This window comes from Mus musculus, chromosome 3, assembly GCF_000001635.26.
Source record: "Mus musculus strain C57BL/6J chromosome 3, GRCm38.p6 C57BL/6J".
In the NCBI taxonomy this organism is placed as follows: domain Eukaryota; kingdom Metazoa; phylum Chordata; class Mammalia; order Rodentia; family Muridae; genus Mus; species Mus musculus.
This window is the reverse complement of record NC_000069.6, coordinates 89,303,009-89,323,534: the sequence shown is the minus strand read 5'-3', so window position 1 is coordinate 89,323,534 and position 20,526 is coordinate 89,303,009. Positions and strand designations below refer to the sequence as shown.

The 20,526-nt window shown below is 53.1% G+C and overlaps 1 protein-coding gene and 2 long non-coding RNA genes across 10 annotated transcripts; 1 reads left to right on the top strand and 2 right to left on the bottom strand.

The window, feature by feature from the left end:
- The first annotated feature begins 595 nt into the window (after positions 1–595).
- On the top strand, positions 596–9,636 carry Efna3 (ephrin A3). 7 transcript variants are annotated; one of them, NM_010108.2, is made up of 5 exons: positions 596–829; positions 6,783–7,072; positions 7,400–7,465; positions 7,650–7,727; positions 7,968–9,636. In NM_010108.2, exons 1-5 carry the CDS (start codon positions 702–704, stop codon positions 8,096–8,098), a joined length of 693 nt encoding a protein of 230 aa, NP_034238.1. In that variant the 5' UTR covers positions 596–701; the 3' UTR covers positions 8,099–9,636. The 7 variants fall into 7 exon arrangements, with proteins under 7 accessions (NP_034238.1, NP_001364046.1, NP_001364047.1 ...); NM_001377117.1 differs by having other exon boundaries at positions 596–853; NM_001377118.1 differs by having other exon boundaries at positions 596–1,329.
- Gm15998 lies at positions 3,295–6,789 on the bottom strand. Its single transcript, XR_003954662.1, has 2 exons — positions 6,330–6,789; positions 3,295–5,707 (listed from the first exon to the last, which is right to left on the bottom strand). It is a non-coding gene; the product is annotated as a predicted gene 15998 (long non-coding RNA).
- Positions 9,634–20,495, bottom strand: Gm34014. Of its 2 annotated transcripts, none has more exons than XR_867453.3 (3): positions 20,235–20,495; positions 12,544–12,672; positions 9,634–10,230 (listed from the first exon to the last, which is right to left on the bottom strand). It is a non-coding gene; the product is annotated as a predicted gene, 34014 (long non-coding RNA). The 2 variants fall into 2 exon arrangements; XR_001783917.2 differs by lacking the exon at positions 9,634–10,230 and adding an exon at positions 11,880–12,080.
- Positions 20,496–20,526: the final 31 nt, after the last annotated feature.

Below are 20,526 nucleotides of genomic sequence, written 5' to 3'. Positions count from 1 at the left end.
TGTTACACAGACCAATGTAGGTGCCCTCGAACTCACAGAGATCTGCCAGGCTCTGCTTCTAGAGTGTCAGGATTAAGGAAGTATAGCTACTGTGCCCAGCCCCCAGAAGGTGACACTCTGGGCTGAGGTGTTCTGGTTTGGCTTCAGGTGAGGGCCTTCAGGCAGCCAGCTGTTAGCTCTTGGTACCACCTGAAGGCTTCCCCATCTTGTGTCCATTTAACTCCTTGCACACATGGAAAGGGGTGGAGGAAGTAGAGGTCCGATATGGGTCTACTCTTGCTTATTCCAGACGTAGATCTTCGCTCAACGCCCCCACACTCTATGGAGAAAGGTGTGGACCTACACCAGATGTATGTCCAGGTCTTGGCTTCCAAATCCTTCTGTGAACTCCAAGCTTGGGGGACCTAAAGACGCAAACCTCTGCAGCAAATCACCTAGGAGAGAGGAGAGGCGCGTTGTTCCTAAAGGGGCTACACAGTATGGGTCGCCCACGCGCGGCGCGCTCTGGGCTCAAGTGGGGCGGAGCCCCGCGTGAGCGCGCCAGGGGCGGGGCTTCGGGGGCGCGCCCAGAAGGGCGGAGGGAAGGATTGTGGGCGTGACTAAGATTGGGGGCTGGCAGCGGCGGCAGCAGGGAGCTGGGAAGCTGAGAAGCCGGGAGTGCGGGGCTCAGTCGGGGGGCGGCGGCGGCGGCGGCTCCGGGGATGGCGGCGGCTCCGCTGCTGCTGCTGCTGCTGCTCGTGCCCGTGCCGCTGCTGCCGCTGCTGGCCCAGGGGCCTGGGGGCGCACTGGGAAACCGGCATGCGGTATACTGGAACAGCTCCAATCAGCAGTGAGTCGGGGACCCGGAGAACCCGTGCGTCCCGCGTCAGTGATGGGGGAGCTGGTGGGCCCGAGAAGTCCTAGGGGAACCTGGCAGCAGTCCTGGGAGACAGGCTTGGTACCGAGAGGCGAGGGAGAGGGGACGCACTATGTGGGCGTCTGTGAAACTCGGGGGTGTCTGAGAGAAGCTGTTGGGGCATAGTAAAGAGCGCTCTGGCCGTGCGGAGGAGGCTGTTGGGGGTCCCTAACCCCATCTTGGTTTCTCTCCACACTCGCCAATGGAATAGTGTTCTCTGTCCCGTAGTCTCCCCCACCATCCACGCTCCTTTTGGCTAGGTTGAAGTCTGTGAGTACCGGTGTGCTAGGGATAGGCCGCTGCGTTTGGGAGCTGAAGGATGACCTGTTTTCAGCCTGTAATGTTGATGGGGTTCTGCTTAAGACTCTTGGTTTTAAAAGTGGGGTTCGGCATTAAGGCAGGAACTCCGATTCTCCACCTCCTCAGGACGAAGGGTAAGGGGTTGCTCTGGTTGTGTGAATAAGCCCTGCTGGGGTGAGCCGGGCCAGGGTCGCGAAGTTGGGGGGCCCTAGGAACGCAGGGTACTGGTGAGAAGGAAGAAGGCAGAGATGTCGGCATGTCACACACACACACACACACACACACGCACACACACACACACACACACGCACTGAAGCTAGGGACGGCGTATGGCACTGAGTGTGAACGGGCGTGCGCGGCTGTCAGTGTGCGTGTGTCTGTGTGTGATTTGTGTGTCTGCGTCGGCGACCGTCTAGGGGTGGGAGCGGGCGGCGGATCGGGGAGGGGGCTGCGGTCGGTGTCCGCGTGGCCAGTCTTGTCTGGGCTGGGGTGGCTCTTGGCGCCGCCGCGGTCTGGGCGGGTGTCAGGGCGGCCGTGTGGTTTCCTCCGGTGTGTGGCGCGGCGGCTCGGTGCCGGCTGCCGGACCGGGCCATCATTCTGCACAGTCCTTGCTGCCCTTGTCTTCTCCCTGCCGAGCTGTCGTGTGTATCACTCTGGCCACCTCAGTGTATTGGTAGGGGGATCCCTGGGGACACGGGGATCACTGTCACACCTGCCCGGGCGGTGGCGGCAGCTTTGCTTCTGACTCTCCGCCCTGGGGGCCGACTAGGGAACAAATGGTGAGACCCCAGGGGAGGGGACCTGAAGGGCCTCGACCACGACCCCCAACCTTCCGGGGGAGGGGCTCCTGCTTGCTGCTCTGCTCTTTGTTGTTTGGGGCTCTGCGCCTCCCCCTCTTTCTCCTCGCGCCCAGAGTGTCAGACTGGGGGTGGGGATGAGCTAATGACGCCCCCCTTTCGCTTCCCATGGAAACCTCGGGGGTGGGGTTGCAGCCCCTCCCCCCCGGAGCGGGACTCCATCCTCCCCGGGGGGCCCCGAGGGCTGACTCCCCTGCTGTATCTATCTTGCTCATCCCCCCCTTAAGATTTACACGTCCGACCCCCGCCCCGCTACAGTCTGGCACGAGCAGAGAGCTCGCAGGCGAGAGACCCTGGGTTCCCCGCCACCCTTGGGGAACCCCACTGCTGGTAGCTTGCCAGAGCCTAGGGGGTGTGGAAATAGCCTTGGGGGGAGCGTTGATCAGGTTCACCTCCCCCGCATACACCTGGGCGCAGGTGAAAGCTCCGGAACGGGATGGTTCCCAGAACCTCCTTTCGCCCTCTCCACTCCGGTGTGGGCAGGGACCGACGGAGGTAGGAGGCGGCGCACACCGGACCAGGAGGCCGCTGCCGCCCCCGCCCCGCTTCCCGGGCCTTTGTTGCCGCTGCGCCCGGACTCCCCGGCTCTCTCACTGCGGCATCCGCGGCCCCATAAATCGTGAGAGCGACGTGCTCCAGAGCCGGGAGTGGAGAGGGCCGGGGAGCTGGGGGCGGGGCCGGGCTGAGCCACAGGCTCCCAGGCCCCCCCAGTCACGTGATCTAGGTTCCTGGCTCCCACCTCTCATCACGTGTAGAGGGTCTCTGCCCCTTGGGGTCACGTGGGGAGGGTCTGCGACCCCGCCTCTTGGGGTCACGTGGGAGGGTGCTGGTGGGACACGTGCAATAGCCTCCTTTGACAGACCTGCAGTAGCCTACTCCGACAGACCTGGGGCGGGTGGCTGGGTCCTGGCTACCTAGCTATCACCCCTTCCCCCAGTCAGCCCCTTGAGTTATAGTCCCTGGGAATAATCGAGACCTTTTCCTAACCTGGCCCAGAAACTAGGACGCGGTGGGAGCAACCTTATTGGAGAGAGTGGTGAGAGTGTGAAGCCGTGGGGTCTCCTGCGTCGGGGACTGAATGGGGGCGGAGTTGAAGGCCAAACATGTCTTTCCCCCTCTCCAGAGCCTCATTTCTGTGAACTAAAACGAAGGTGTTGCTACTCTCCTCTAGAGCATCTTCTTCTCGTGATCTCCCTACCTATCTAGGAAACGTTGCTGTTGCTGACGACTATCATTCACACATTCATTCAACAAATATTTATTGAGACCTCTACTACGCCCGTGGTGGTCAGTTTTCGTCTGCTCGCCAGTGTGTCCAGATTTCTCTTCTGCGCTGTCTCCTCTGCTGTGGGCCTCTCTGGACTCAATGCTGACTCTTTGCCGTTTTTTTTTTTTCCCCCAAGTCTTGCTTGGTTCTCATTCATTTCCTCCCTTTCCCGGTTTCTGGCTTCCCCTCTCTCTCTCTCTCTGTGCCTCCCTCCCTCCCTTTCCCTTTCGGGCGAATCCGTCTGTGTTCGCCTCCCCTCTGTATATGGCAGAGTCTTTCCATCCCTGTATGTCTCGCTTTCGGCGGGTCCTCGCTCTTCTCCGCCGCTGCAGATCAATAAACCTCCGCCGCCGCTGCTGTCGCTACTGTCGCAGGGTCGAGGGGCGGGGGTGACCGGCGCGCTGCTTCCCCTCCAGGACGAAGCTGGCGGGGCGCGGGGGTGTCAGTGTGCAAGCGCCGCCCTGGGAGCGTTCCCGCCGCCGCCGTTGCCCACCCCCACCCCCCAGCCTTGGCGCGCGGACTCCACGCCGCGCACACGTGGTCGGGCCTCGCCTGCTGGAGCGGGCGGCGCGCAGCCTCGGGGACGCGCAGTAGAGGGGAAGAACCTAGTCTCTGCATTTTTCTCCACTCTCTTAACTCTACATCTTGACTTCTAAAGCCGAGGATAGGGGTTTAACAAGTTCAGAGTCTCTTGGGAGCCTTTCCGTTCTCCAGGGTCTTGTTAGACACCCTGTTTACCTGCCCCTAATTGTCCCAGGGGGAGACGTTTGCTCCTTCTCCGCTCCCCCACCTCCCGTACTGTCCCCCGCGGACACTGAAAGCTGAAGGCTGAGTTCTGCGGGCCTAGGAAGCAGGGGCGCTGTTGATGTGAGAAGAGTCGGGATGCCCCCAGGGCGTTGCAAGCCGGTGGGACACAGTAAGACCTATAGAAGAACGGGGAGGACGCCTTTCTGCGGAGAAGTAGGAGGCAACAAGGAGATGACATGGAGGGCTGAATGGAAACTCCCTGAAGGAGCAGGGCACACAGTCCCCAGATGCTAGCCCACCCCACGCTGAGAGCAGGAGGGGGGTAACCCTCGAGGCGTGGTTAGCAGCTGGGGCCTATGTGCACCTCCCTCGCTGCTAGGCTAAGTAGGATGACAGATTCAATTAAAGAGGTTGTGCCTAACAGACAGGTCGGGTCTCCTAGGAGTTATGGTTTGGGATTCCTGGCACCCGGCCTTCTGCTCTCTCCACCAGATACCAACTGGATACAGCTACCTTGCCAGCAGGTTTTGAACCAAGTGGCCAGGTTTTTTTTTTTTTTTTGGGGGGGGTGCATTTCTGGGGCTTTTCTGCCGTCAATCACAGAGATAGGTAAGAGGAGGCTTCTTCTCTTGTCGCTGTCACACAGCAACCACTAAATATACCCAGCTCACCGTCTTGAGGAAACTGAGGCACCACCTGTAGGAACATCTTTGGAGTTGGCTTAAAATCCACTGTAATGGGTGTGTGGTTGGAAGGGATGGGGCAGCTGCAGGGAGGAGCTGCTTCCAAATCAAACCGGATACACGGGTGAGGCCAAGGGAACAAGGCCCCAGGGGAGCTATGGGGCTGCCCCAGGCCTGCCACCATGTGCTGGCTAGCTGGCCGCCCCCTCCCCAGGTCCTTAGGGAAGGAACAGGAGCCTAGGGTTTAGGGTGGACACACAATGCATGGGTGGTGCCTGGGAGCAATCAGGCCTTGTCTAACCCGTTTTCCTGCTCCCAGCGCCCCGTCGAGACTCCTGCCCACCTGAGTGCCAGGGACAGGGAGGGGCCTGAGTGACCCATCACTCCCATGGGAACCAAGTGGGACTGGTGGCATTCCTGATGACTCAAGAAGGCTGTGCCCGTTCTTACTAGAGAGTCCAAACACCAGCTGTTACCCATCTGCCTCGTTCCTAGTCTTGGGGACCGGGCAACACAAGTACAGCCAACGATGTTGGGTAATGACAGGGAGGACCCTCAAGGCCTCATCCCAAGAAGAGGCCTCCAAGATCATTTCCCTAATGTGTCTAATTATTGTTTGTGAAACAAGGTTCTGCTTGGTGACATGGGGAGCCAGTTCTTTCCCTCAGTGAGTTCTCAGGGTCTAGGGACCCCGATGGATTGACATTTTACCCTGTGGCCCATGCTTCCCTGTGCCCACAACAGTCCCATAGCACTACCAACATGTGTGCATACTTGCCTTAAAGAAGTTAAAGACGACTTCTACCCGATCTTCCACACGTGTGGATTGAGCTGCCTCTGACTCCCTACACCGTTCAGTGCCACCACAAAGGATGTCCACAGCAACACTTAGATGGGACTGTCAGGCAGGCGAGACTTCCAGGGCATCCAGATCTGCTTCTCTGTCGCAGAGACTCATCTGGAATGTGGCAGACACAGTCATCTTGTCTAGGCGCTGTGCTATTGTTACTCTGCCTATCCTGGGGGTTGGGGGGGGGGGGCAGTGGCATCTAGGTGGAGAAAGATGTGGAATGAAGCAGAAGTCCTAGCAAGATGACAGGTCAAACCCGAGCTCTTCAGCTCCCTGGTCTGTGTCAGGTTATTGGGGACCTAATGGTTTATGGCCTCAGGATGGAGGGAAATAGGACTCAGAAGCACAAAGATAGAGGTCTTGTCATGTAGGAGATACAGGGCAAACCCCTGAGATTGTTGGGACCAGCTAAAACTGGCATAGGCGCAGCACACATGCAATCTAGCTCTTCTGAGTGTCTGCCGCTTGTGAGTGGGTGGTGGACATTTTTGTGTTGGTGCCATAGAGCTTGTGCATGCATGTGCGTGAAGCTGCCATACATGTGTGTATGAGGGCAAGTCCTGTCGGACTGACCTGGGGTGGACCTGCAGCAGCAAAAGGCATTCTGGGAGAAGAGAGAAGGGAAGAGAGAGAGAGAGAGAGAGAGAGAGAGAGAGAGAGAGAGAGAGAGAGAGAGACAGCGCGAGAGAGCTTGGGTTCCAAGGAAGGGATCTCTCTACTTTCACCCTACCCTTCCATTCATTCCTTCAGTCCCTCCTCTGGCCTGCTGAATTATGGGGAATGGTCTAAGGAAATCCGGGCCTAGGTCTGGGAGTCGTTGGGGCCTGTGCGTTTCTGTGGCAACCAGAGCTAGGTTCCTTCTTTTCTCCGCCCCTCTCCCTTTCCTCTCCTTCCTTAGGAGGTAGGCCAGGCTTCCTTGTGCTTTTGCTACCCTCTGGTGGCCACCAGGGGAAAGACAGGCCCAAAAGGAGAGGACACAAGGGACTGGCACACTAGACCACAGGCACAGAAATGGGCTGAGAAAAGATTGTAGAAAAAGCCAAGAGAGTGAGGGACTGAAGTGTTATGATCAAAATATATATATAGTGTTCTAATGAAGGTCCGTGGGGTGTTGACAGGGTGTTGACATGGAAAGCCTTGGAGCATTGGAGTTTCTTCTCTGACCCACTTCATTTGTCCACAGCCTGCGGCGAGAGGGCTACACCGTGCAGGTGAACGTGAACGACTATCTGGATATTTACTGTCCGCACTACAACAGCTCAGGGCCTGGCGGCGGGGCGGAGCAGTACGTGCTGTACATGGTGAACCTGAGCGGCTACCGCACCTGCAACGCCAGCCAAGGCTCCAAGCGCTGGGAATGCAACCGGCAGCACGCCTCGCACAGCCCCATCAAGTTCTCCGAGAAGTTCCAGCGTTACAGCGCCTTCTCGCTGGGCTATGAATTCCATGCCGGCCAAGAATACTACTACATCTGTGAGTGCCGGGTCCTGGGTCTTCTGAATGACAGGGTGGGGTCCCAGGGATCCCCGGCCAGCCGTTGTAGTGGTCACCAGGGATAGGCTTCAGGGTTTCAGCTCTGAGAAGTTGCAAGGCTGTGGGGATGGGGTGACAGTCCCAAATTTGGGTCGCAGAGCATTTCTGTTGGGATGGGCTAGCCACGAAGTCATGGTGACCAATGTCCAAAGAAAGATTGGAGCAGAGACTTGGGGACACAGCCGGATGCGGGCAATTTGGAGGGGGATGGGAGTCTATGTTAAAGCCGCAAGGGCACCAAGTGAGTGAAAGAAATCTCCTCCCCAGCCACGCCCACTCACAACCTGCACTGGAAGTGTCTGAGGATGAAGGTGTTCGTCTGCTGCGCCTCCAGTGAGTAGCGTCGGTTTCCAACCACGTCCGCATCCTTGCCTCCCTGCTTTGGGGCTCCCTTGGCTTCCTGGGGATGGGGGCGGAGGGCACAGGCGACCGGGATGGCTCCCCAGCTGTAGCAGGGGGAGGGGGTCCTGGCCCTGACTTTCCCCTCCTCTCTCCCCACCCGCACCCCACCCCGCAGCATCGCACTCCGGGGAGAAGCCGGTCCCCACTCTCCCCCAGTTCACCATGGGCCCCAATGTGAAGATCAACGTGTTGGGTGAGTCTGCGCAGCGCCCTCTTGTGGCCACTGCTGGAATCGCAGCCCCCTTCCCAGTGCATGCTTCCCACCCACCCCCTCCCGCATGCCTTCCCATGGGACACGAGCCCTTCCGGCCCCTCCCCCGTGGGTGGTCACATCTCTGGCTCCACTGCTGCTGCTGCTGCCGCCGCCGCCGCGTGCCCCCCGCCCCAGCGCACAGCACAGCCCTTACCAGTTTGCCTATTTATCTTTCCACAGAAGACTTTGAGGGAGAGAATCCCCAGGTGCCCAAGCTTGAGAAGAGCATCAGTGGGACCAGCCCCAAGCGGGAACACCTGCCTCTGGCCGTGGGCATCGCCTTCTTCCTCATGACGCTCTTGGCCTCCTAGCTCTGCCCCTTCCTATGACAGAGAGAGGTGGGAAGGGCTGAGAAGGAGCAGGGAGCTTGCTGTGGGGCCTACATCCTTCTTCCCATGGTTGGGAGCGGGGTCTGCACTGTACATCTCTCTGGGCCTGCCCTCTTTGCCCACACACTCTCTAGGACAGGCACCGTAGTGGATCAGGCACAGGGACAGCCACAGGTCCCAGGTGGCCTGTGGCTTTGGTAATGTTTGGTACCAAACCTGGGGGCTATAAAGGCAGTGCTCAGGACTCCCTGGCCCCTGGTACCTTTCCCTGACCCTTGGTGCCCTCCCTCTTTGTCCCCCAAGAGGCAAATATGCCCCAGAGAGAACAAACGAAGCATGGGAGGTGCCCCCTGTCCTCTCCTCTGGGGCAGAACATGGGGAGGGGACTAGGTGGGTGAGGGGTGGAGCCTCAGGCTGCCCCTCCCCCTGTTTACAGCAATAAGCATGTCCTCTCCCTCCACTCCCACATAGAGGACTGTGGTTTGGATTGAATCCAAGTTTACAAATAGACACCCCTGGGGGGGAGCAGGCAGTGGACAGGGGTGGGCATCGGGGTGCCAGACAGGCATGTACAGACTCTATATCTCTATATATAATGTACAGACAGACAGAGTCCCTTCCCCTTCTTAACCTTGACCTTTCTCGACTTCCCCTTCCAGACTCAGACCCCTTCCCCTACCAGGTTAGGCCCCCCTTGGGACCCCCCTGGCCCCTCTTTTGTCTTCTGTGAAGACAGGACCTATGCAACGCACAGACACTTTTGGAGACCGTAACAACAATGCCCCCTCCCTTCCAGCCCTGAGCCGGGAACCAACTCCCAGGACCTTGCCCTGCCCACCCTAAGTGGTCCCCACCCATCCTGGGCCTTTTTCAAGTGCTTTGGCTGTGACTTTCATACTCTGCTCTTAGTCTAAAAAAAATAAACTGGAGATAAAAATACCTGAGTGTGTGTGGTTTCAAGGGGCCACGTCCCTCTGTTTCACTGGCTGAACCAATCCTGTGGGGCTCAAGGCCCGGGTGAGCAGGCATTCTAGGTTAGAGGCCACAGAGTGGAGAGAGGGACAGAGCTTCAAGTTGAGCCCGGGTGACTTTGGGCAGGTTCCTTAACCTTTCTAGGCTCCGGCTTCCCACAGGGAAAGTGGTGTGAGTACCCGCTTCCCAGGCCCTGTGTACCCGAGTTAAGGCTCAGGCTGGTGCGCTCTATGCTGTAGTCAGAAGCTTTTGGCTGGGTCCAGGGATTTCAGGGGATTTGTGATCCTAGATAGGAAAAAAAAAGTTACATGGTTATTTTCACTCACCTGTGACAAGTTTAACATTCCCTTTCTGTACTTGGGCAACAGGCCACAGCAGCATAAAGAGTACGTGTGACTTTGTAGCCAACAGAAATCCCAGATGTTTTCAGACCTGCTTTATATCTCAGAATATCATTTATGTGTCACTACTTTGAAATGATCATAGTTGTTAGACTTTACTTGTTTTTAACATGTTAATAAAGAAACATATATATTACATACCAAAAATGTAAATGTCTCTTAACTGTGTTTCAATAATGACACTTTGAGGTTTTATTCATTTGAAAATGTGCACCCTGTTGGGGCCTGGGCTCCACATAACCACAGCATCGTGTCAAGAGAGCAGAAAGGACAGGTCATGTGTGAGACCATCATAGAAGCTGCTCAGGATACAGGGAGGTGACTTTCTCACAGCCCAAGGGACCTTACCCTACCCTTCTTCTCTTATTGGCACCAAGGACAGGCTAGATCCTAGGTAAACATCTCTCCTATGTGGCTGTCTGTTGCACTGTGACAGCAGTAGCCAAGTATGGTGGTACATACCTGTAGTCTGAGCACTCAGTGGAGCTGAGGCAGGAGGACTGCTGCAAGTTCAAGGACAGACTAGACTCCTGAGTGCGACCCTATCTGAGAGTGTGCAGTTTCTTGGTAAGTTTTCGATATCACCTAGCAGATGCTTGGAGTGGAGGACAAGCAGGGAAAGAACCCAGGGCAGATGGTGGACCAGTGTGACACACTACTGTACCAAAAGACAGGAAAGGCAGGCTCCAGTTTTCCATGCTCACAGTCGATACTCAAGGAACACCTGCCAAGAGCCAGGTTCTGGTGGGACAGAGAAGACATTGTCTGTACTTTCAGACACGATGATTTCCAGGTGTGGGCTGTACACCCGTAATCCTGCTGCTTGGGAGACTGAGGTAAGAAGACAGAGTTCAAGGATAGTGTGGGCTACATGTGCTTTGTCAAAACACGACCCGGGCCAGGATGGCTCCACGGCAAATCACTTGTGAAGGTCTGATGACTTGCATTTGATGACAGAAGCCGCATAAAGGCAGGAGAGAGATGTCAGATGGTGTCCTCTGTTTCTACTTATACTCAAGTGAGCGTGTGTGTGTGTGTGTGTGTGTGTGTGTGTGTGTGTGTGTGTGCACAAACAACTGTTAAAGCTCCTGTGCTGGCTAGCATTATGTCAGCTTGACACAAGCTGTTGTCATCTGAGAGGAAGGAACAACAACTGAGAATATGCCTCCATAAGATCCAGCTGTAGGCAAGCCTGTAAGGCATTTTTTAAATTAGTGATTGGTGGAGGAGGGTCCAGCCCATTGTGAGTGGTGCCATGCCTGGGTTGGTAGTTTTGGGTTCTATAAGAAAGCAGGCTGCCCAAGTTGTGATGAGCAAGCCAGTAAGCAATACTCCTCCAAGGTCTCTGCATCAGCTCCTGCCTCCAGGTTCCTGCCCTGTTTGAGTTCCTGTCCCAACATCTTTCAATGATGGACTATGATGTGAAACCATAAACCAAAATAAACCACCCTTTTCTCCCCAACTTGCCTTTGTTTGTTTGTTTGTTTGTTTGTTTCTGGAGTCAGTGTTTTTCTTCATAGCCTTGACTGTCCTAGAACTTGTTCTGTAGACCAGGCTGGCCTCAAACTCAGAGATCTACATGCCTCTGCCTCCCAAGTGCTGGGATTAAGGGCATGTGCCACCCAGATGTGTGTGTGTGTGTGTGTGTGGTACCAACTTGCTTTTTGATTATGGTGTTTCATTGCAATAATGACAACCCTAACTAAGACAGCTCCTACTTAATTCCATATCTCTTAGGGTGTGCTGGCTAGTTTTATGACAACTTGACACAAGCTGTAGTCATCAGAGAGGAGGGAACCTCAGCTGAAAAAAAATACCACCTTAAGATCAGGGTGTAGGGTATTTTCTCAATTAGTGATTGATGAGAAGAGGCAGCCCACTGTGGGTGGCACCATCCCTAGGCTGGTGGTCTTGGGATCTATAAGAAAGGAGGCTGAGCAAGCCATGATGAGAAAGCCAGTCAGTAGCACCCCTCTGTGGCAGCCTCTGCATCAGCTCCTGCCTCCAGGTTCTTGCCCTGTTTAAGTTCCTGCCCTGACTTCTTCAGTGATAGACTATATACGACATGGAAGCCAAGTAAATCCTTTCCTCACCACCTGGCTCCTCATCACGGCGTTTTATCACAGCAATGGTAACCCTAACCAGGACATGGTGTGTGATCAAGAATCAGTAATGCGCTGGGCCGTGGTGGCACAAGCCTTTAATCCCAGCACTTGGGAGACAGAGGCAGGCGGATTTCTGAGTTCGAGGCTAGCCTGCTCTACAAAGTGAGTTCCAGTACAGCCAGGGCTATACAGAGAAACCCTGTCTCGAAAACAACAACAACAACAACAACAACAACACAAAAACAAAACAAAATAATTCGTGAACACGTGTGTGTGTGTGTGTGCGCACACACACACACACACACACACACACACCACACGATGAGGAGCAGATGCAGTATAGCATGGTTAATTGCCAGGGGCAGTGGAAATAGCCGGGGAAATCCCATCTTTGCTTGGTCAGAGGAAGCCTGCTTCATGGAGGAAGTACACAATGCCAGCTAGCTCTCTTGTGGAGTACAGAAGGCCTTGCAGCGTGGACATCACCTGTGAGGGAACAGGGGTCAGGTGAAGACCCCTGAAATTTCTAGGCCAAGAAAGGCTGGTGAGGCATGGGGGTGCTTGTGGTTTCAAAATGTAGAATAGGTGTGTCCGTCACTGTTCTATTGCTGTGAAGAGAGGCCATGACCAAGGCAACTCTTATATAAGAAAGCATGTGGTAGCGACTTCCACTTTCACAGTCCATTATCATCATGGTGGGAAGCATGGCAGCGTGTAGGCATGGTACTGAAGAAGTGACTGAGAGCTATGTCCTAATGCTCTGGCAGAAAAGGGGAGAGAGACTGGGCCGGGAATGGACTTCTGAAACCTCAGAGACTACCCCTAGAGACTCACCTTCTCCAACAAGGCCACACCACTTAATCCTTCTAATCCTTTCAAACAATTCCACTCTCTGGTGATGAAACATTCAAATATATGAGTCTGTAGTAGACATTCTCATTCAACCTACCACAGTAGGGCTTAGCAAGAGAGTAAAGATCCTTCCACCAAGCCTGAAGACCTCAGGGTGATCCCTGAGAGCACATGGTAGCAGGAGAGAACTATGTTCTGCAAGTTGGCCTCTGACATCAGCAATACCCTGGACAAAATAAGTAAAAGAAAAAGTTGGGGTTTTTGTTGTTGTTGTTGTTGTTGTTTTGGTTTGGTTTTTCCCAAGACAGAGTTTCTTTGTGTAGACCTGGCTGTCTTGGAATTTGCTCTGTAGACCAGGCTGGCCTCGAACTCAGAGATCCAGCTGTGCTGGGATAAAAACTGTGCACCACCACTGCCCAGCAGAAAAACAAAATTTTAAACTCTAGAAATAGTCCAACTGTAAGGGGCCGTGGATTTGGGGATAGTGAAATAAATACATCTTTGTTTTCTCATCTCTGTGGCTTCTTAGACTTTGCTCACTACTGTAGTAACACACACGACTGTCTAATAAAATTATTTTTGTTGCTACTTCATAACTATAATTTTGCTACTGTTATTCATCATAATGTTAAGTATCTGTATTTTCCAAAGTTCTTAGGTGACCTGGGTGAAAGTGTCCTTTGACCCACAGGTTGAAAACAACTGGTCTAACATGTTGTATTGCTTGACTAGGGTTACACAGCCTGGCAAGTGGTAGGGCTGACAATCAAAGTGGGTCTCAAGAGCTAAGCTGTAGCCCAGTGGGAGAACACTCGCTTAGGATGCATGAGGTCCTGGGGTTGATTCTCAGCCTCACAAAACCAACAGAAACAAAGTGGGTTTGATTGTCTCCATGCTCTAATCATTGGCACCTGTATCAACACCTGGGACCTTTCCCATAAATCCACACTGCCCTTGACTGTGCTCATGGCTTTTTATTTCTTTGTCCTGTGATGAGAAAAAGTTCTGAAGACCCCAAGCCAGCATGAGGTGGGTCATCCAGACCCCCCCCCCTTTTTAAGATTTATTTTATGTATGTGTGTACACTGACACTGTCTTCAGACACACCAGAAGAGGACATCAAATCCCATTTCAGATGGCTGTGAGCCATCATGTGGTTGCTGGGAATTGAACTCAGGGCCTCTGGAAGAGCAGTCAGCGCTCTTAACCTCTGAGCCATCTCTCCAGCTCTAGACCCTTCTTTTGACAGATGGGACAGAGAGAGTAGTAACTCAGACACAAGCACTCAGGTGTCTAGGTCAGAGCCAGGACTAGAACTCTGTACACTGAGCCTTCATCTTCTCTTATGTCACACACAGTCCTCAGAGGGGAAAATGTCCGCAGTCAACAAGGAATGACAAGGAGGAGGTGCCACCCCTTCAAAGGTCCTTTCCAGTTCCCTGACCTTGAGCATGAACATTCCCCCTCTCAGTCAGGAACAGTTCTAGTTCATTTGTTTTGCTGTGACAAAAATAAAAACAAAAACAAAACAAAACAAAAAAAAAAAACCTCTAGTGAAAAAGCAACTTAGGAGAGAAGGGAGTTTACTTCAGTCTGTCACAGCAGAGGCGATACTGTGGCAGGAGGTTGAAGCCCCTGGTCACGTTACATCACCACCATGGTCAAGCACAGAGAAACCAAGTGTGAAGCCAGGAATGATGCTTCACACCTTTAATCCCAGCACTCAGGAGGCAGAGGCAGGTGGATCTCTGTGAGTTCGAGGCCAGCTTGGTCTAAACAGTGAGTTCCAGGACAGCCAGGGCTACACAGGGAAACTTTGTTTTAAAAGAAGAAAGAGAAGGAAAGAAAGTCAGGAACAAAGAAAGGAAAAGAAAAGAAAGAAGAGGGAAATCAAATGTCAGCGCTCTTGCTTGATTTTATTTTTTATTGTTTAGGACAAAGTCTCATTATATAGAGCAGGCTGGCCTCGAACTCACAGAGGTCCATGTGCCTTTGCCTCCAGAATGCTGAGGCTGAAGGTGTGCACCACCGGATTCAACTCTCTTAATTAGCTTTCTCCTATCTTGCACTGTTCAGGACCCCCTGCCTTGGAAATGCCACCCACAAAGAGCTGGGTGTTCCTACTTCAATTACTAGTCGTGACAGCCCCACACAGACAAGCCCCAAGGCCAACCTGATGGAGATAATACTTGATTAGGACTCTCTTCCCAGGGGACTCTAGGTTATGTCTATTTGGCAGCTAGAATTAAGCAGCACAGGGCATTGGTCTGCAGAAGCAGGAGCAGAACTGGGGACCCGGCTCAGCACTTAGATGAACACAGGCCAGGGCCATCCTGATGCTGCCCTAGGGCTTGGTCTTTGGCTGATTTTGATGTCCCTATCCTGAAGCACGGGAGCTCTGAGGTAAGGCATTACCAAGCCAAGGAGCTGTCTGCACAGTAGGAAAGCAGGCTCCTAATGGGCAATATCCTGAGAGGCTTCTTCCTCCTTCTTTAGCTTCATAGCAACAAGGACACCAAGAAGGGTCCCAAGTGAGTCTTGCCTATTCAGCACTGTCGCACCCCAAAACAAAGTTGGCCATGGGCTGTGAGGCTTGGTTCGAAGTAGCCATGTTCTCCCTTTTCTGCACGAGAGTACGCTCCAGCTCCGCCAGCGCCAGCGCCAGCGCCAGCCCCAGCCCCAGCGCCAGCTCCAGCCAGCTATGCTCAGGGCCAGGACAGGTTCAGGGCTCTTTGCAATCCAGGCCTGAGATCTGAGCCCTACTGATTTGGCTGGAGCCCGCTCAGCCTGAAGTTCTGCTTAATATCCACCAGGTGGCGGAGCATCTGGACTGAGGGGTCAGCCATGGTATGTGTAGAGCTTGAGATGTTGTTAAGGTTTTTTTCTTCTCCTCCTCCTCTTCCTCCTCCTCCTCCTCACCCCTCCTCCTTTTCCTCCTCCTTCCTTTTCTCCCTCATCCTCCTTCTCCCTCCTTCTTCTTTCTGCTCCTTCTCCTCCTTCTTCTGTTTGTGTTTTTGTTGTTGATGTTTGTTTGTTTTATTTTGGTTTTTCTTTGATGGTGGTAGTTGTTTGTTTGTCTGTTTTGAGACAAGGTAATCCAGGCTGTCCTAGAGTTGGCTATGTAGACCAGGCTGCTCTCTAACTCATAGAGATTCACCAGCCCTCCCAAAGCAGTATTAAGGTGTGTGCTACCAAACCTGTTTTTTGTTTGTGTGTTCGTTTATTTTTCATTGTTTTTTCTGTTTTCTTTTTTAAATTGAGACAGGCTTGTGAATTCCAGGATGACCTTGAACTTCCTACATTATGGAGGATGGTCTGGCCACCTGATCCTCCTGTCTCTACCTTCTAAGTGTTGTCATCATGGGAGTTACAGTGCCATGCCCACTTTTTATTTCTATTTATTTGTTTACCTATTTACATATTTATTCCCTGGCTGTCCTGGAACTCACTCTGTAGATCAGGCTGGCCTCGAACTCATATGCCTGCTCTGCCTCTTGAGTGCTAGGATTAAAGGCGTGCGCCACTACCACCCGACTCTTGCCCAGATTTTTGTTTGTTTGTTTAAAATATTTATTTATTTACTATATGTTAGTGTACTGACACTGTCCTCAGACACACCAGAAGAGAGCATCAGATCCCATTATAGATGGTTGTGAGCCACCATGTGGTTGCTGGGAATTGAACTCAGGACCTCTGGAAGAACAATCAGTGCTCTTAACCACTAAGCCATCTCTCAAGCCCCTTGCCCAGGTTTTAAAAAGTATTTATTTATATTTTAATTTTATGTGTATGAGTGTTCTAGCCCCATATGCTTATGTGACTCTGTGTGTGTGTGTGTGTGTGTGTGTGTGTTTGGTACCTATGGAAGTCAGAAGAGGATGCCAGATTACCTGAAACTGGAGTCAAGCCCAGGTCCTCTGCAAGAGCAGCAAATGCCCTTAACCACTGAGCCATCCTTCCAGTCCCAGCTTCCTCCCCCACCCCAGGGTATTGCACTACACTCCAGGCTGGAAGTGATTTGTCTGCATTAGTCTTGTGTGTGCTGGCATTACAGACACGTGCCACCACGCCTGGCTCTTTTATTATTGTTTATTTGGACAGAGTCTTATACTGTAGCCCACTGAGCCACTGCCCACCCCTGGTTTGGGAACAATTTGTGAACTATGAAAGGGTGAAGGAGTGTCAGCCATGGAAGAGCAGGGGTGGGCTTGGACTAGTCTACACTTGTCCAGTCTGGAGCTGCTCAGCCCCCGTATCTTGTGCATCCTCTCTCTCTCCTCTCTCTCTCTCTCTCTCTCTCTCTCTCTCTCTCTCTCTCTCTCACACACACACACACACACACACACACACACACATACACACTGCTTTTGTGGCAGCTGGAGAACCTCAGTTGAATGTGGTGGTGACATTTGAGGCATCTGAGATGGACACCAGGATGCCAGCTGGAACCAAGAGACAAGGACTGTGCCGTGAAGGAGCAGAAGGCATGGATGAAGATGGAGGTGAACCTGGTGGGGAATAGGAGCTGGCATGGAGAACATGGGTGGGAGATATAGGGACACTCTTAGCCCCAGGACAAAAGACTGGGAAAGTGTGGGACTGTCCCAAGGGAGGGCCAGACTTGCTGGAGCCTGGTCAACCAAAGACTCTTCAGGACCAGAGCAGCAGGGAAACCCAGGCTGTGGGCCTGCAACTTGATCAGGGAGTCCAGCTTCCTCTAGTCTCCCTTAGCTTGGCCAGTGGGGCAGATACGCCCCCTCCCCTGGAGGGTCAATACCAATCTCTAGGCCTTCTTAGCAGCATCTGGCCCCTGGTAATTGTAGGGTTGTCGAGCCTGGCTATAAAAGACTGGATAGGCCAGCACAGAAACCAGGGAGAACTAGGCTCGCCCAGCCCTGAGAGACTGGGGTTGTCCAGGGAACACTGCTTAATCCACATTCTAACTCATAACTGCACACTCCGGTTCACTCCTGTTCCCAGAATCTCACAACTGCCCAACCCCCACCCAGCCAAACTCGCTGTTCAGTGGGGAAAATGGGGCAACAACCCTGAAGGGGCCTTAGAAAGGAAAACATGGGCTTGTTTACACAGCTGAGGTGCAAGGGACCTCACACTATGCCAGAGGGACCAACTAGCTCAGATCCCCACAGACAGCCTCAGTCCCACAGACCACGGACATACCGCACACACAGGTGTGCATGCTCGAAGCACTTCCGACTGCAGCTTATACACACAAGGAAAGGGGTTTACAAGGTACCCAAGCCACACTTATATCCAGGGTCACACAGGCTGACACAGTTGCCATAAAAGTCAGCTGACAGTCCCAACAAAACAAACAGTGTGTGGTGCCAACAAGGGCAGTGGCCAAACAAACTGGGCAAAGTCAGGAGTCTGGGAAAGGGCAGAAAGGGCAGAGGGGTATTGGAGCTGTGTTCTCATTCCTGGGATCTGCAGGGCCCAGCCACAGCCACACACAAGACACAAAAGCAACTCAGGCATCTCTAGAGAGCAGGGCTCCCTGCTTCTACCCACATATTCAGAGACACAGCCCACGGCCAGCACCTTGATGCCCACAGACCTCCCTCCAGGGGCTGGAACACTCCTCCCACACACTGTTTTGCAGATGGAGAAGACAATGAAGGACTATCTGGAAGAATTTAGCCTGAGGTTAGAGAGACCTTTCTGCCCACACCACAGACAGGCTTACCCAGTTACACACAGAGGCACAAACGCACACACACATCCAGACTTTGAGCCTCAGGGAAGGGCCGGTGGAGACTGACAAGTGTCTGTCTCACCCACGTGGGGCCATGCCCATGTCTGTCTACCTGGGCCCCACACAAGCCCATAAGGAAAGAGCCTACACTACTTCCCGTGGCCAAGAAAGCTGATCCTGTACTCCTCTGTGCACTGGGGACAGACAGGTAGCTTCCAAGACTGAGAAAAAGGGAATGATCCCTAGAAAGGCCTCCACCATGGATCTTGAAAGTCTGCCTTATTCCCCGAGTGCCAGTTACCCACACAGCTTGATTGGAGCTGTGCCTTGGGTTTAGCTGAGCCTCCTGGTACAACCCTGTAAGCTCAGCACTTAGGAGCTGATAGGAGGGTGGATTGTTCAAGGGCAGCCTCAGCTATACAGAGAGGCCAACCTGGGGTACATGCAGTTCCCTCTCAAAAGAAACAAAACAATGCACAGCTTTGGACACGGGACCTGGATTAGGGTGACTGTGGGTTGTCAGAGGTGGCTTTGAGAAGGATCCGAGGCCTTGGGATGGTCGACAGCTTGCTAGGTGGTACTGGAAGGAAGAAGAGCAATGGAGGCCCACCCTTACTGCAGGGAGATGGAGCAGCCCAAACAAGCTGATCCAGAGGGCAGAGGCTGCTGCTTCATAGCGTCTACAGTCATAACAACAGTCCCAGGCAGAGCAGAGCACGCCCTTCTTACACAGAGTGCTTCTGTGAACAGCGGTCCTTGAGTGAGGTTACTCCTCACTCCCTAAGATGCCACATTGGCCCCACCCTGGCGGGAGCACCTTTCCCAGGGTTAAAGAAGCTGTGAGAATGGAGTCCCCTGGAGAGTCTCCCATGAATCTGTGACCCTTTGTCTGTCAGGCAGCCTGTCTGTTGGGGCCCACCTTCTCTGGGGCCACTGACAGCTGAGCCCTGACATCTAACAGTCTCTGAGATTCCAGGTCTAGGAAGAACAAGTGGGGGCAGGGGGATTGTGCCCCCCCCCTTGCTCCATCCTGCCTATAGCAGTCTGTCAATTTGGAAGCTCTTTTCCTTTCTTTTCCTTTCCTTCCTTTTCTCTTCTTCTTCTTCTTCTTCTTCTTCTTCTTCTTCTTCTTCAGATTTGTTTATTTTATGTATGTGAGTACATTGTCGCCGTCTTCAGACTCACCAGAAGAGGGCATCAAATTCCATTACAGATGGTTGTGAGCCACCATGTGGTTGCTGGGATTTGAACTCAGGACCTCTGGAACAGCAGTCAGTCTGGACCGCTGAGCCATCTCTCCAGCCCTGGAAGCACTTTCTTAAGAAGGAGAGGTGCTCTATCTGGAACACCAGTTTGGTGAAGACTCCGTGGACTTAGGGGCCCCACCCCGTTGCCTTGCCAAGTGGGCAGCTGGTGGCTCCCTGTGACCAGAGCGAGCTTCATTTCATTCCCTGTACTGGCGCATTTCAGCTTTGCTTAACATGTTCCCTTTAGGACAATGAAGGCATCCTCAGACCACATTCAGTCTTCAGATACTTCAGACCAAAGGCTCAGTCTATGCCCTGTCTCCCAACCCTTGCTTTCCCCGGCTGTCCACTATATCACATTAGATATAGTGGGCTTATTTGTACACAGCCCACTATATATAATGTGTACTGTGTGTGGAAGTGGATGCTTTGACTGCTTATATATCTGTACCCCACCCAAGTGCATGGTGCAGATGAAGTCCAGAAGCTGGGTCCCTTGGAACTAAAGTTACGGTTGGTAGTAAGTCAGTATCTAGGTGCCCGACCCAGGTCCTCCGCAAGCGCAGCCCCTGAGCCACGTCTCCAGCCCCCATCAACTGTTTTGTTTGTTTGTTTGTTTGTTTGTTTGTTCACAGCTGGTGTGATGCTGCACACCTTTAACCCCAGCATTTGTTTAACCCCAGCACTTGGGAGGCAGAGGCAGGTGGATCTCTGTGAGTGCAAAGGCCAGCCTGGTCTACAAAGCCAGTTCCAGGCCAGCCAGGGTTATAAAGTGAGATATTGTCTCAAAAATAAAATAAAATAAAGAAAGTATAAAGCACTTACAGGTTTACTGTTTGTTGAGCTTCTCTCGACCTCTGTGTGGATGGAGATTTCTATCAGCTGTCAATTTTCTTCTGCTTGAAGGATTTTTTTTAAGAAAACATATCTTACAGTGAAAGCCTGTCTCTGACTGACTGTTTCAGCCTTTAAACGTCTGAAATTGTCTTTCTTCACTTTCTATTCCAGAGGCACTGACACAGACTTCCAGCTCAGTTGTCTCTTGCGCCATAGGCTTCTGGAGAGGGGGTCAGCTCCTGTCTAGTCTTCACGCGGTGAGCTTGCTCCTAAGTTTTTC